This window comes from Halichoeres trimaculatus, unplaced genomic scaffold (assembly GCF_033239565.1).
Source record: "Halichoeres trimaculatus isolate MK-OKI-2021-1 unplaced genomic scaffold, fHalTri1.1 fHalTri1_scaffold_8, whole genome shotgun sequence".
Classification (NCBI taxonomy): Eukaryota; Metazoa; Chordata; class Actinopteri; order Labriformes; family Labridae; genus Halichoeres; species Halichoeres trimaculatus.
The window spans coordinates 886069-902458 of record NW_027437186.1 but is presented as its reverse complement, the minus strand read 5'-3'; the positions used below and the strand labels follow the sequence as shown (position 1 = coordinate 902458).

Sequence of the window (16390 nt, the reverse complement as noted above, 5' to 3'; positions counted from 1 at the left end):
AAAGTACCGAAAATTGGTACCGTTGAGTACCGGTGCCAATTGCCAGGTACCGGGCATCGGTATAGTTTCAAATATAAAAGGTACCCATCCCAACCCTGATGTCAACTACATGTTTTAGTTCACTTCCTAAAATACACTCTAACCACCTCGCTCACATGTGATGTCTTCTTTGCACTGCCTTCTTCACACCTTTTTATATTAACTGTTTCATGGCCTGAAGTCTTTTTATTCTCTTCAATGTCTGATGAGTCTTGTACCTACATTCATCTTTTTTAAATCACTTTTACTAGTTTAATTTAATTATTTTACTAAAATTAACATCATCATTGCTATTTTAACTTTTGGCTTTTTCTATTATTTTCATGATTTTAATCTTATTATGTATGTTTTGCTTTTGTTTCATCTTCACTACCATTTCTATTACTTCTTACTTATTCTTACCTCTGGTCCAGTCTCAGTCTATGTACAGCTAACTATTCAGCACTTGCCAAGATTTGAATTCTTAGAGATCTTTGAGATTATTTTCCTGAACATGTCTTTTTTGTCTCAAATAGTCAATGGATCTAAAAATCAGTTACAAAGGACACCTAAAAAGATGCAGTAACACCTCTAAAGCTTGATTTAAATCGAAAAAGTAATGCATCAAATGAACACACTTTTGTGGAAGAGACACCATCTGGACCAAACCATTACTCCTGATATGATTACACATCCCAAGGCCTGTTTTTAGGGGCAATTAATTACAAAACTATACATGTTTAAAAAGAAACACAGTCTTTGAAACCAAACTTTATTTTATTTCTCTAACTCTGAGTCTTCTTTCCCCTCAATTAGGGATGTTTTTCTTCTTCCTGGGCATTCATTAACTGAAATTAAGTTTACAAAAAGAATAACATTAGAATGTTTTATTTATATCAAATATGTTTCACTTATTATGCAAAAGGAAATTTGTTTTCACGCATGTTTATCTAAGAATTGGCTATTTTAATTTCTTGTTTCAACACATCCTAAGGTCTGGTTATTTCTAGATTTAACAGTACATTTCAAGATTCTTTGTCAAGTTAAATCAATTTTCCACATGGACAGATCATCTCATTGGTTTTAATAAATGTTGGCATTAAATTTTGTGTTATAACCTTGTATTTCGCCTCACCTTTATTGCAGGATGTTGATGGGTTCTTGCATTAAACGGCAGCTTTCCTGTTGAAGGGTTTTTTTCTGTGTTTGCCATACACTTCAAGGCTGTACCCCTTTCGAAGATTTTACTATTGCACTGTTAATTGATGTTTCCGTTCTGGGACTTTGGTTGTTAAGCACTAAACAATGGTTTTTAAAGGTGCTTAAAGTCGTAGTAGTTGTTGTTGTTGTTGTTGTTGTTGTTATTACTATCATCATGGCACGTGAAGTGGAACTTTGGGTTAGGGCACATGTTAAACTGAAGCCATACCAGCAGATTCCAGGTGTATCACACTAAGAGCCAGGTGTCAGATTACAGGATTTAATCTTTGACATGCTGGGACCTGACTGTGGATCCATCCAGCGCTATTTCGTTATGAATAACAATGACAGTACTTTGTCCTCGATCGGGGCTCTTGGTTTATGTCCGAGTACCTTGTAATTGAGTTTAGCCATCTTGGAGCTACCGGAGCATCCCGGCTGTAAGCCGCAGGTATGAAACCTTGGATGGTAGATGTATTAATCATGAATCCAGCCTTTTCAGAATGAACCTCACCGAATAACTTGTTGGTCCGGAAAAGGCTGTCACCTTTGTATGTCCCACAATGACAACTGCATGCATGACATGAGGAGTGTTATGAGACACACGATCAGCGGCCTCATCCTGAATACTTGCGGTTTTTCATAAAATGGTATGTTGTGACTTGGAGATGTATGGCCTGCAGCTTTGATACGTACCAGGTCTGACTGTCATGCTCCCGTCTTTTCGGCTGCACCACAGAGCGCTGTCCCCGCTTTGAAGAATATAATCATCCTTGGCCTGGAACAGCTCCATTGTCAGACTTTGACTATTCCCAACACGATCAGGTGACTTTCAGTTCTCACGTCTGAGGTTAAGAGAAGATAGCAGCAGATTCGGTCAGCTCACACCCAACGGCCATTGAGCTACGACAGCTAGCTATCGTTACCCAGCATGCTCTAAGTGGCAGCCAGGCGCGTACCGGGTCTCTTTATTCCTCCTTCAAGCATCCTGGAAATGAAATTCCCTTCCAGCAGAGGGGACGCCTCTTCCTGCCGCCATGGTGAACTCAGAGAGGGTAAATACGGGTATTCAGAAGGTCTCCCTGTTACTGTTGGCTGTTCAAGACGGAACCGACAGTTTCCTGCCACAAACAACGACACGTGATCTATGTCGTCATTCCTGCTACATGGATACGTAAGAGGAAGAGCCAATCAGAGGGCTCCAATGAAAACGAGTAGTCTAAATAAATCAGCAGTTACCATCATTTTTTGGGAAAAACATCATATTTGGGGGTATGAAAAATCAAACATATTTGAAATATATATATATATATATATATATATATATATATATATATATATATATATATATATGTGTGTGTGTGTGTGTGTGTGTGTGTGTGTGTGTGTGTGTGTGTGTGTGTGTAAGTTAAATGTTCATATTTATGTACTTACCTGTCTGATTAAAAGCTATAACAGCCATAATCATCTTTATATACTCATAAGACTGTCTTTGTTATCTACTAATTATTTTATTAATTATATAATGTGATACTTTAAGTGCATATTTGCAGGTAACATTTTTTTGTTAATTAACACTTAACATCATCCAATAATGGCAGCAGAATAAATCACTTTTTTGTTTTAAATGTTATTCAATGCAAAAAGGCACAAATTAAGAGGACGAAGTGGCTGTCAGTATAGCTGTTTAAAAAGCTCTTTATTTCAACAGCCCGTCATTTGACAAAATAATAGGGATTGGTATTCCTCATGGTGGCGCAGTTGGAGAATGCGCTTGGTGATCAGAAGGTTGCAGGTTCAAGCCCAGCTCTGGGCAACACGTAGCGATGGGTAAGACACTTAACCCCAAGTTGCTCCCACTGCTGCGTCAGTGGTGTATCAATGGGCATGAAAGGCTCAGTCTGTCTTAGACATACTGATGGATAGCTTTTAGCTAACATAGTAAAAATTGGATCCATCAATGAGTGAATGTGAGCGTGGAGTGGATGGGTAAGTGTGACCTGTGGTGTACAGCAGCTTTGAGTAGTCCATGACTAGAAAAGCGCTATATAAGCTCAAGTCCATTTACCATTTACTCCGCTTTGAGCCAATGTGAATAGGTTGTCATGAGTGAGATCAGGCATTTCTGGTCATGTTTTTTGTGTTTCTTCCAAAGTTTTATTTATTTTGACCATTCATTAAGTTGATTAAGAAGCAGTTGGATTATAAACTATATATATCTTTAAAACATCTTTATTTCTGCATCAGTCACAAAAAGTGCCTGTGGTGCCCATTTTTCATCAGGAAGATTGATATGATGGAGTCTATTTTATAAAGTCTATGGATGGAGTTCATGATGGGATACTGGAGCCAGGTGAGACTGGCGTGGCTGCTGTCCTTTCAGAAAACTGCAGCTTTACCACCACCAGCAGCAGCTAGCCTGGCAACAGGTGGCATACGTAAACATTTTGTCAGGGATACAGCCGGAGATTCAACCCATAGACCTCTGATAGACCTCTGTCTTTCTCTCTATGGGCTTCACCATGACGGCTCAAAGCACGTGCTTTACGAGTAGCACTTGCACGCATTACTTTTTTTTTTAAGTCAGGGTATCTGATTTCAAACTTTAAATATGCTGATGTGAACACAGCATTGGGCAACATATCACTAGCTAATAGCGCTTACCCACCGGCAGAGCCAGCCCTAACCAACTTGATGCCCTAGGCAAGATTTCATCTGGTGCCCCTTGTATTCCAGCACCAATAACAATTTTTACATACTTAAATAAAACCATCATACAGCTCTACGTTTTAGTGACTTTATTTTTATAAAAGAAAAACCTGCAAATAAACACTTCAATCAAATTTAAATAAATATAAAATAAGAAACAATAAAATATCACACTGGAACTGAAATACAAAGATCTTTAAATACAAATTGAAGATTTGAAAACATGTATATCACAGGAACCTTTAACAAAATACAAATAAGTTAGTCACATATATCAGTCAAATAAGTAGGAGTGAACATTTATTGATAATAAAGCAAACGTTTGAAAAGCTTAACTCCAGAGGTTCCTTGGTATGTTTTCTCTTCGTCAGAGCAGCAGGGCAAATGTGCTTCAAACTATTTATTACAATATTTGTATTTGAAATCAGCCAAATGTTAGCTTACTAAGTGCACAACGATGTTAATAAGAAGCAGGACTCAGGACTCAAAACAAAAACTGTAATTCTATGCCTGGTTATTTTATCCACAGGTATAAAAATGTTTGTTCATCTGATTAAAAAGTATAGAAAATCACTAATGTTTACTTTATTAGAAGTTAGGACTTACACAGTCAAATGTGAATACCATCTGATAACAAGCTAGCATAACTGCGAATAAAACTTCTAAGAAACATTACGTATATACCTCTGTCTTTTTGGCGTTTCTCCTCCTCCTCATTTCTTCTCTTTCGCCCCTGGGCTCCTGAAAGCTTTGGCTTCTTTGACATGATACCTGTTATTTAGCGCACTGCCGGTCAGTATCATTTGATCAGCATAAACTGCCTGTCCATCTTGTCCACAAATGAGCAGGTGAGGAGGACCGCTGTTGATGTTGTGATCATGCGCCCTTCAGGGTCAAGCTGAGTGCAGAAATAGAGCCTTTTTTAGGTTATTGTCATGTTTTGCTGGATTATTTTGTAACATTACTGAATAAAAGTCTGGAAATTCTTTTCTTCTTATCATACACTGATGATCTTATCATCCGCCGGCAATCATGAGGGCATTGCGCTGGCACCCTAACCCTAACCCTAACCTAACCCCTAACCCTAACCCTTACCCTGCCCCCATGATTGCCCCTAGCGCCCCTAGCATTGGCCTATACTGCCTATGCCACAGGTCGGCAGGGGGCACACACCTCCAGGTTTCCTGGTGAGTCACCTGGACACCTGCTCCATTCTCCTCTGGTTCTCCTCACACCACAAGTCCACTGCTCTCTTACAGCTGTTATTCCTCCTAATCCTTCCCTGTTCCCGCTGTCCACCTTGCCACCTCACAACTATAACCCCGGGGACCATCATACGGATAGGAATAGAGATTTTCCTCCCCCATTGATAGGAGTGACAGTCAAATCCATGTTTATTAATGTTAAACAGAGGTAGAAGCAGAGTGGGCTCCCTATTGTTCAAATGTCGTTTTTTAATGCGGTAGTACATATCATTCCATCATTGCCATTCATATCTTTTCGGTGTACGCTCTGTCTCGAAGCCCTAATGTGCATATAAAGGAGGGTGACGAGTGGAATAAGACGGCCTTCCCTTACGAAAGAAAAATATCTGTACCAATATATTTTTTTAAATGTATTGTAATATATAGTAATATATTTTTTTCCCAATACACTTTCCAATATATAATATATATGATATACATGGAATAATATATTGAGGGCACATATATTATACAATACATTATATATTCATGAAATATATTGCAATATATTGGTAAATATACAAATGATTGCCACTTTCCATATATTGCAATACATTAAACATGAATGTATAATACACATGTTTATATATCTCAGAATATATTCAACTTTATATTTATAAATATCTTCAATAATATATTGTGATTTATGAGGGAATATGCAGGAGCCAGAGTCTTTGTCCCCAGTGTTGGTACCTTCGTCATCAAAGTTCAGGCGTTTTGGTTTTCTCACCCTCTTGTCTGGCATGCTCTCTGAATAGAGTTCACGCTCAGCAGCTTTGAGTGTAACCTCTTTTTCTACATTCATGATTGAAAAGAAAAGATTTTCTTCATGAAAACTTAAAATAAAAATAATCAACACTATTACAGTGAATGAGAAATACAGAATAAAAAATGTATGCATCCTATGTGTACACATTTTTAGAGGAAGTGGTGCCATAAATTATTTTGCTTCTTCTTTTATTTTTGTGTCTGTATAGAGCAGTGGTTGGGGTTACCGGTGCAGGAAGATATGAGCTCATTCATTTTTCCCAGACTTCTACAAAAATATTAATACCAATTATTATAGGCCCAGAACCAAGCCATCCAGAATCCTAGCTTAATCACCATGAAACCTATTTTTCTGTGAAAAATAACATTTCAATATTAAATTATTTGATATACTCAATTTAATAAATACCCTTTTTATAACCTTTTTAAATGTTGTCTATTCACGGAAAAACATTTGTGGTCATGATTCACTGACACTGGCTTAATTCCAGGCTTAAAATAATTCTTATAAATATTTTTTGCAAAAGTATTTGAGTAAAATGAATGGGATTTTGTCTTGCACCAGTAAATTCCAATTGATGGAATTCAAACCAGGTCTTCCACGAGTATTGATTTTCTATGGGAAAAAAAGGGCTTGTAGTGTTCATACCAATAACCTCAACACTTCCTCTAAAAAATGTCCCTTTGTACATAATATTAACGGTCATTAAAAAATGGCACTGCCTCTATAAAAACTACCCATACATCTGTGGAGCTACTGTTGGACTCAAACATCATGGAATGTGTATTTACACAATAACTACATCAAGTTAGCATAGTAAAACAGTCAAATATGGGATACAAATGTTGATAGATAAAAATAGCAACAAACATTCTGATGCTGTATTTTCTAAAACGATAACTGCTAGGAAATAAGTGTGAGTGTGTGACTAACTTACCTGCTAATTTAAGAGCATGAGCATCCTCGACAGGCCATCAGGCCATCCATTAGCAGGCTTCTTCCGGTTTCTCGTACGACATTCAGCAATATATCTCAAAATATCTTTGTCAGGTCCCTTCGCCCAACTAAGAAGGGCAAACTTATGTTCTGTCATTTTGTTGCTGGCTGTCTTCTTTACTGTTGTACATCTCGTCTGCCGCTCGTGCTACTTACACAACACAACAGCCGAGTTCCGCTCAAGCAATGCGCATGCCCGTGTGAAGGCTGCGTGCTGTTGGCTGGCTCTGTCGCGCTAAGCATTCTGGTCAATGTAGTCCTATTGGAGCAGCCTTTCAATGTAGCCTCAAAACCACTCGTAGCCAGCTAATGTTATAACGTACAGGTAGACATTGGAAAAAAAAATCATAATTCTTATATATATATATATATATACATATATATATATATATATATATATATATATATATATATATATATATATATATATATATATATATATAAGAATAATGATTTTTTTTTCCAATGTGTGTTGGATGTGTTATATATATATATATATATATATATATATATATATATATATATATATATATATATATATATATATATATATATATGGCACTTTATATGTATCCATAAATGGCACTATAGAGGTATCCATATATTGTGCCATATATCTCCGTAGATGGCACAATATCAATATAAATATATGGTACTTTATATATTGATATAAAGCACAATATATATATCCATAAATGGTACATGCATATATTGCTGTATAATGGCGCATATAAGACAAACTATAAATGTTAAAATATAGTGACTTTTTTGGGTTTTGCTCGCAATATATTTTTTATATTTATCAATATATACGCATATATGGTAGATACATATATTGTAATATATTGCAAAATATACATACTAAATCTCATATATGGGAATATATTACCCAATATATGACATGATATTTCCAATATGCCGCAATATATTTTTCTTTCATAAGGGTTCAAGACACCCCTGGAACATTTTGAATACCTAGTAATGCCTTTTGGTCTAACCAATGCACCTACTGTTTTCCAAGCTTTATTAAATAATGTGCTCCATGATTTCCCGAATCATTTTGTCTTTGTGTACTTGGATGATTTCTTGACTTTTTCTTGATACCCAGAGAAGCATTTCTCTCACGTGAGGCATGTACTGGTGAGACTATTAGAAAACAAGCTATTTGTCAAAGCAGAGAAATGTGAGTTTGGAGAGGACACTATGTCTTTTCTGGGCTATGTCTTTCAGGAAGGAAGAGTTTGGGAACACTCAGAAGGTTCAGGGATTGAGGAGAGGCTTTCAGTTAAAAGCCCAGATCAGTGAAGGAACTTTGTCCCATGTCCAAACAGTAGGCCTATATTTGACAAACTTCCATTTGTGGTCTCCCCCAGGTTTGTGCTTGTAACAATCCTGTGTCTGCAGTCTTGGCTCTTTGACCTCCCTCCTTGCCAGCTGTGAAGGTTTTTATGGAGAGATGTGTGCCTTTCCAAGTCATGTCCAGTCTATTAAATTTGCCAAAGGTGGACTCCAATCAAGGTCTAGAAACATCTCAGATCTCACAATCAAGAGTAATGGAAGTCACCTGAGCACAATTTCAAGTATTGTTGGGTTTGAGTACTTAGGCCAATGTGATGTTTCAGTTTTTACTTTTAACAAATTTGTAAAATTTTCCAAAATTGCCTTTTTCACTTGGTTGTCACTGGGTACCGAGTGTTGATTAATGTAAAAAAAATGAAACCATTAAAGCATTAGGCTGTGGCATAACAAAAGAGAAAAGGGTGAAGAGGGGCTGAATACTTTTGGAATGAACAGTATATCATTATTTTTCTTTTGTTAAAGGTTAATCATCAATGTGCTGATCATGACAACTTCTCTGCACACACTATTTCAGTTGCAATATATCTTATGTTGTAAAAAATGTAAAAGGAACCAGTTATTCTACTGAAAACAGCAATAATCCAAATATTAGTCAAAATCCATGTGAAATACGTTTTATTTTGAAGTAAACCAACATGACTTTCTTTAACAATGCATGAACTTGCTCTCCATAAACCATGATAAAACAGTAAGCCACAATTAACGGTGTGTAAGGCAGTGAGTGACCCTACTTTACAGATAGCTCTCCACTTTCTCAAATCCTGCTTTGATTCAAAACTAGTGACCTTTTTAACCAGGTTTGTTTTTGGCAGCCGGCATTTTCAAAGCTCTAATGTTGTTTCGTCTTTGCTTTGTCACTGATTGTGACTTTGTTACATTGAGGCCCTGTTTACACGACAACGTTTCATCTGAAAACGCTAGAACGCTGTGAAAACGCAGTGAAAAAAATCTCTGTTTACATGGAAACGCTGATGGACTGAAAACACTGTAGTAAGCATGCCAGGCCTGTAGGTGGTGCTATAACTGTATTCTCCAGAAGCCGCTTTAGGGAGATTTCCACCGAAGTAGAGTTGAGCCGGTCATCTGGTGTTTGGGGAATACTAATTTAAAAAGCGGAGCAAAAGATGCACTTTTTGTTGAAAGACAGTCAGCAGATACAGCAGATTGAGCAGCACAAGCACAACACGGTAGTTCACGACGATCGTAACAACGCTACTGTTGTCCTGTTGTATGCGCGCAAGGCGGAGTGTGATGTCAGCGTTTCCACTGAAAACGCCGGCTTACTGTTTACACGGCTACAGTGTCGGGAGCGTTTCAGAAAAACCCCACTCTGGAGGCTGTTTTCAAAAGTTTGTGTTTTAGATCACTGAAACACTGTTTCCATGTAAACGCGAGGCTGAAACGCAACAAAACTTTTGTGTTTCATCCTAAAACCGTTGTCATGTAAAAGGCCCCTAAAACATTCATTCAGTCAGTAACTGTTCTTACAAGTGCAGGCTGTTTCACATCCCAAGTAAGACACATTACATCTGCATTTGTCATTACACATTCATAAATGTACCAAAATACTATTGAATAAGTATTGATATAATGATTCAAAATAGCAAAGAAAGCAATGCAGATACAAATACACAAACACATCAGTCAAAAGTTAACCTATATTGTTTTAAATAAACTGCTATTAAACTCTCCGCATGAGACACTTCAATGATGGCAAAGTGCAAATAGTGCAGAATCAGTGATGCACCATAAAGCACCATCTCCCAGGCATGTTTACTGTGGTCTGGAACAAAAAAGCTCAGAGATGGCACGTGTGTCCAGGAGAAAATACTGTTCTGTTCAGTCATTTTGCTGTAAATTATATATAGCCCAATACTTCCACTTATTAATTAATGGTATGTTGAGTGGATATATAAAAAAAACCCACAGACAACCCAAAGGACAAAAGGCATATATGTATGTGTATGTATATATATATATATATATATATATATATATATATATATATATATATATATATATATATATATATATATATATATATATATAACATTTGATAAGAAAATACTTCTTTCCATTTATTGCAAAAAGGCCTCTTAATTAAACTTCAGCTCTGACAGGAAATTGTCAATACGCTTATTGTTACTGCTGCCCTTTTATGACGTTAGCATTACACAGAAGGCAACAACATTGGCTTGAAAACATGGTTGCACTTAGCTACCATCAATTATGTGCTGAATGTCAGGAAATACCAACACTGTTAATCAATGCATGCAACTTCCACAAATGCTTGAGTAAAGAAGGAAGGCGTAACTGGAGCAGGTTTGTTCACCATCAAACAGACAGCAGGTTATCCTTCTCTTCTCTGGGATTCGAAGTTAGAGGTCATTACGATATCTCCTGAGCAAGCTCAACGGTCTCTTTGGTGATCATGCTGGGCTCTCCTTTCTGTGTCATGCTGTCTCCCTCCATCGAGCTCTGACTGGACGGCCGAACAGGTAGCTCCTCCAGTTGCTCTAGTTTTTCAAGAATGGTTTGGACACGACGGACACCATCCCGCCTCGCCTGCCGTACATCTGTGCGACCATCTGGGTCAACAGAGTCTAGTGCCAAAAGCTCTTTAGTCAGCAGCTCCTCCAGCAGCAGGTATTTTTTGTCATTCTTCTTTCCAGCAAAACATTTTACCTCCTGCTCCAATTTAGCAACTCGTTCAACTATCTGCTGTACCTTAGCCAAGCCTGGGTGGATTGGGCTCTGAGGAACCTGTTCAGCTTCGACCATGATCTCTGCTGGTTCTGGTGTTGTGTCCAAGGCTTCTGGTCTTGGGGGCAAGTGTACTGTGATGTCTGCTTGTTGTTTTTCAAGTTTCTGTGGCTGCTGTACCTGCTGCTGTGACTGCAGTGACTGTTCAGTAGGCTGGGACTGAAGCTGGGGCTGAGGCTGAAACTGAGGTTGGGGCTGAAGCTGAGGCTGGGGCTGGGGCTGAAGCAGAGGCTGGGGCTGGGGAGACGTCTGAGGTCGCTCCTGTGGGGACTGCTGTGGCTGCTGGAACTTCTGAAGGGGTGGGGGTAGCTGTTGAGGTGGCTCAGGTGAAAGCTTTTGAAACTGTTGAGGTTGCTGAAGCCTAGAAACTTCAGCCCCTAGGTGCACTGGCAGGGGCGTTGTGTTATCAGGTCTGTGCTGAGTGCTTAGGTGTTCTGGGTCCATTTTTGCAGACTGGTCTCTTGAGAGGACATGCTGCTGAACCTGTGGAGTTACCAAAATAAATAAATAAATAAATAAATGTGCAGGGTAAAAGACTGTCCTTACATCCCACGTTTTTAAAAACCAAGAAGACATGAAATGTAAATAGCACTCAATAAAAACACCTGTGGTATTTCTCCAAGCACTTGTGTCATAACTGGCGATTGGCTTCCAACATGAGATGGGAGGTTCATATGGGGAGCATGCTGGGGGGGCAGGATGGGAGAAGCTCTTTCTCTGGGAGGCTGCATTGCTGTGGGGTAGCTCGGCCACTCTTCCGTCTGAAAGCGATGGAAAGGCTGCTGGTGCTCTGAGAAGGGGATGCGCTGAGAGTAGGTTGAGGGATTAAAGTGGGTCTGCGTTTGTGTCTGGCCCCCTCCACCCTCATGGATCACTGGGATGGGTATGTAACCTGCTTGAAGACCAATGCTATTGGGCCGGGGGGGTTGATGAGGCAGAGGTGTCAAAACCTGTAAACCACATCAAAATCAAACAGGAGGAAAACATCAATACCTGGTGTTTAATCCCTCCTCAGACATGTGTGATGCGTACTTCATGGCTTCATTAATGCATGCAAGTTTAACAGTGATGCAGTATGGATTTCTGGCATGTGTCATTTTTAACATCCAACCTCTGCTGTCTTGGAAACAGGTGAGCCAGCCATCACAGGCTCGGTAGAACAACTTTCTGATGGTCCATGTAATGGAGATCTGGGCCTGCAGTGGAGGCCGGGGGTTGGGGTAAGTGCCCGACTGTCTGGCCGAGTATTCTGTGCAGTGCTTGGATGGATGTAGGAATAGCATGAATCTTGTTGATGCCTTGGCTCTGCACCCTCATGGAAGACTGGTATGGGGACATAGCCTGGGCGAAGGATGGGGTGCTTAATCTCCCTTGAAAAGGTTTTCTGCAAATCCAGAGGGCTCTGTTCTGGTGGTATGCTGGGTCCGTTTGCTGACACTTCTTTGTCCTAAAACACATCAAATGGAATTGCTATCAAATGTTATTAAATGTCAAATCATTGTTATTTGTGTTTTACAACTGTGATCTGAAGTATCTTGACATAACTAAATCCAGCAAACATCAAAAAACATCTTCATGTTAGTTAAAATACCTCAACCCAAATATCACTTCAGGCAACATTGCCGCTGATCCTCTACCTTTACAAAACTCTTCAAATATATGGAATAACAGCGGTATGCACTTGAGGGGGGCAAGAGGGGCTAAGGTGCTAAAGTGGCCTCTTGGGAGACAAAACACTCCCTTAAGTGCCCTCCAAAACACAGGTGAAGTGCCCTCGAGCCAAAACTCATTATAAAGTGCCAGCTTGTGTGGGCCAATATGTTTGCTAGAGTGCCTTCTTGAAGTTAAAACACACACTTTAGTGCCCCTCTGGGGGCCAAAATGCACGCTAAAGTGCCCCACTTGTTGAAAAAAAACACTAACGTGTGAGCGTGCCCATGAGAACATGGGCAATTTATTTTCTTCTTCATTTCACCACTGCCCTTCAAAACGTCTGTGCAGGCCACTGCAGAATATGCTGATATTTTTACAACTCAAAAAGTTAGAAGTAAACAAAAAAACCTCATTTCAACCTTTTCAGTGTATTGCTACTTTCCTCTTCACTGAGATTCCATTTCAAGTTCAGAACATTGAAACTCTGTGCTTACAATGAGCTTTTGTCAACAAAACAAGCTCATTTTAATATGCATGGCTGAGAGGTTCACAAAAAAACATGCACATTCTCTGTTACCAATAAAATATTTACCGTGTCCTTAAATGAAATGAAATGATTGTGACTTTGCGATTGTGCTTTAATTGTTTACTGTGTTCGTATGTTAAGAAAAGATTTATCAATAAAGTTTTTGAGAAGATATACACTTTTAAAAAAATTTAGCCTAACTTTTTCATATTTCCAACCATAAAGTTGCTATTTTTATCTTTGATCTACTCCATCTGCACTGATAAAAAATTCTGCTACTTCTACTTTTAAAAAATTAAGCCAACTTTTTGCACAATTTATGTTGATCAAGCATTTTTTTCTTTAAACTACTGCCTTATTTTAAGACATGAAAAATAAAATTCAAATAAAGTGAACTTCAATTTTTCAAGTAGATTACACAAAAGGAAACTTTTTTTGGATCACTATTTTTGTCATTGCGGTAAATAAAATTTACAAGTAAAACAAACTTGGTTTTATTTTGTAGATTCTGACCCAAACGTCATAAAGCTGTTTGTTATACTGGTGCATTTTATTGTTAAATGCTCCTCTATACACTTCATGTTTAAGACAATACAAGTCCAATGAAGTATTCTGTATAACTTAACATGAATTAAAGCAAACGACTGAATTGAACTGGTCAGAGTTGACTTCCCTGACAATACTTGTATTTCTCTGATCTATTGAAAGATGAAGAAGCTTTCTGCTGGCATTAATTTGAGAGTTAGTGAAGTAAGTGAAGAGCAGAGTGACAGTACCATTGAACGTTTCCAAAACAGTGCAGCAGTCAGCGCCTCATTCAGCCCCTTACGATATATCTGTGTTAAGATCAAAGCTCAGTTTTCTGCTCAGTTGAAAGAAATCCCATCTCTACAAGTGCAGACAGCAACCTCACAATGAAGTACCCTCTGCCATGTTACAGCACACTGCACTACGCCAGCACCACTGCACCAATTATATCCCATGACAGCTGTCTTTCTGGTAGATTCTTCGGGACACTAACTTTGGACAACTGTCTATCTCTGAGGCGACACATCGCCAACTGGCCGCTGGAAAGCAAACTTCAACCCAGGGCTCTCTCTCCACATCCAGCTGTAGATTTACAGGCCTATGCTAAACAACGCAGGGCAGCCTACAATCCTGATACAAGTGCCTTTGCGCCAAACCGAACATAGCCAATCCATGTAGGGGAAAAAGTTTGACATGAGCCCTGGTGGTCACAGTATTTTCCACCGTGTAGCCTGACAAACGTTGTCCAGACATCGGAGCTCATCGTAGATAGCCTTTACGTACTGCAGGGTGAGTCATCGAGTAATAATAGAGCTGGATCATGACACGGGAACATAACAGGCTTGATCAGCCGTTATAATGGGTTTATGAGCTGTTTGTGGAGAGCAGTGACGACGGCACACCGACAGGGCCTCCTGTTAACCAGATTAATACATAACACTGATGTCGCTCCTTGCTCCTGTCTCTTTAACAGCATTCCAAACACAACACCGAATTCATGTCAACACATCTGCCCCGAAAACACATAAAACACACGTTTAAGGAGTTACACAGCCGCGAGCCGTAAACACACACTGAGCTCATCGCTTACCTTTCTCGTGTCGTGCCTCGGGTCGTTCCAGGTGGTCGTGCGGTTATTGTGATCGACGAAAAAGGGCCATCCAGTCTGAGGGTCAATTTTCACCTCCCAGCCCAGAGGAAGAGGGTCGTTGTCATTGTTTGTCATTGTCAGTAATGGGGACGTCGTCTTCATGCTACTCATGCTGCGAGGTGTCGAGTACTGAAACATTCTGACAGGCGACGGACTCTTTAAAGATTCCTTCAAGTGACGTGGAGCAGGGGGCTGGAAGTTTCTCGAAATAGCGGGGTTAATGTCGGGGGCGGACAGCGCTGGATAGGAGGGCACAGGCTCCCAAACATGGGCGCTGGTAGACCGGGAGGGATGCTGCTCTAACAGCCCTGAGTTTCATCTCTGTACCCCCTGACATGAATCACAACATTAACAGGAAATAACAAGCCGCTCCCGGCAGAGGAGGCAGGGAGATGTTGATATGAAAAAAAGAGGAGTGGAAAATGTTTTATGGCTGACCGCCCTGCTGAACAACTGATGGCTAAGACACAACCAGCTGAAAGAGTCAGACTGTTAAAAGTTAGAAAAGCAGGCCGACATTTAGTCCCCTAGAGAACTGTATTACAGTATGGATAAATACAAAAAATCGAAAGGAAAGAGCTGGTCAGGTGAGAAATAAACAAAAGCCATGTAGCCTAACCGTGAAAGACGCTTATGAGTGATTCTTTAATTAGGGATATCATTACAGATAAAGGGGAGAACAGGGTTAGTTGTCACATGAGTCGGTTGTCACACACATTATATCTCGTCACCAGAGGGCGCTGTCTCTTAAATTGTGTTATGGAAATTTACAGGATTGGGATTAGAGCTCACCTACACTATCTTCTCTAAAGCCAGACAGCTAAACTTGAGGTAAGAGGATTTTATGTGCTTTTCATGTCAAGTTTAGCTACTCAGGATTTTTCAACAAGGATTTGCACAATGGGATCCATAACAAAACAGAGAAGAAGCTTGGAAGAACTGTGTGGCACAAAAATCACGTGTAACACAGTTAACAGAACAGTAACACAGTTGACAGGACACATTGGAACGAGATGAGAGGAACCTGTCTCTACAACACAAACATTAGTGATGGGTAACACACCTGACATTTTCTCCATTTCTGATCCCTGTGCTAACTACAGATCTTAATCATGCCACCACCTGACCCCCATCAGCTCATGTTTCTGTGCATGTTCTTTACAGTTTGGTCACAGTAGGATCTAAGGTCAGTGCACATGAAATTGTTGTTAACATTTGATGAACAATTAATGTGCCCGAAGTACAGACAGACATTTTGATGAAACATTGATCAGGGGGCGTTAAAATAATCCCACACTTTCTTCAAGGTTCCCACCAAAAAGGATGTGACCTCATCCGATTTGGGTCATGTGACTTTGGAGCAAACCACTGCTGTTTTAAAGGGTTTTTTCAATGGGTAACACGGTTGACACAGATTTGTCAGACTCACACAAAACAAATAATTTTCTTTCTCTTAATTATTCAAATGTTTTTTT

The 16390-nt window shown here is 39.4% G+C and overlaps 2 protein-coding genes and 1 long non-coding RNA gene across 7 annotated transcripts in view; all 3 read right to left on the bottom strand.

The window, feature by feature from the left end:
• The window catches only part of inpp5f (inositol polyphosphate-5-phosphatase F), a 40922-nt gene extending 38567 nt beyond the window's left edge, over positions 1-2355 (bottom strand). For 4 of the 5 annotated variants that reach the window (XM_074675528.1, XM_074675530.1, XM_074675531.1 and 1 more), the window contains exon 1: positions 1915-2355. In XM_074675528.1, coding sequence (XP_074531629.1) covers positions 1915-2011 — 97 coding nt within the window. In that variant the 5' untranslated portion in view covers positions 2012-2355. The remainder of the gene's footprint in view (positions 1-1914) is intronic. The other variant, XM_074675529.1, reaches the window with a different exon arrangement.
• A 1688-nt stretch (positions 2356-4043) lies between these two features.
• LOC141795221 (uncharacterized) lies at positions 4044-7109 on the bottom strand. Its single transcript, XR_012598579.1, has 3 exons — positions 6878-7109; positions 5865-5966; positions 4044-4825 (listed from the first exon to the last, which is right to left on the bottom strand). It is a non-coding gene; the product is annotated as an uncharacterized LOC141795221 (long non-coding RNA).
• Positions 7110-8899: 1790 nt separating this feature from the next.
• bag3 (BCL2 associated athanogene 3) lies at positions 8900-15273 on the bottom strand. The gene is made up of 4 exons (XM_074676646.1): positions 14856-15273; positions 12170-12505; positions 11664-12008; positions 8900-11541 (listed from the first exon to the last, which is right to left on the bottom strand). The coding sequence occupies exons 1-4, from the start codon at positions 15051-15053 to the stop codon at positions 10684-10686; spliced, it is 1737 nt and encodes a 578-aa protein (XP_074532747.1). The 5' UTR covers positions 15054-15273; the 3' UTR covers positions 8900-10683.
• Positions 15274-16390: the final 1117 nt, after the last annotated feature.

Bases quoted from the DNA above. Each gene is read 5' to 3' on its own strand.
- bag3 (XM_074676646.1), bottom strand. From the start codon at position 15,053: ATGTTTCAGTACTCGACACCTCGCAGCATGAGTAGCATGAAGACGACG. The intron at 12,009-12,169 runs GTTGGATGTTAA...TGTGGTTTACAG, and splicing joins CTGTTTCCAAGACAGCAGAG to GTTTTGACACCTCTGCCTCA. The intron at 11,542-11,663 runs GTGTTTTTATTG...GTAACTCCACAG, and splicing joins TGCTTGGAGAAATACCACAG to GTTCAGCAGCATGTCCTCTC.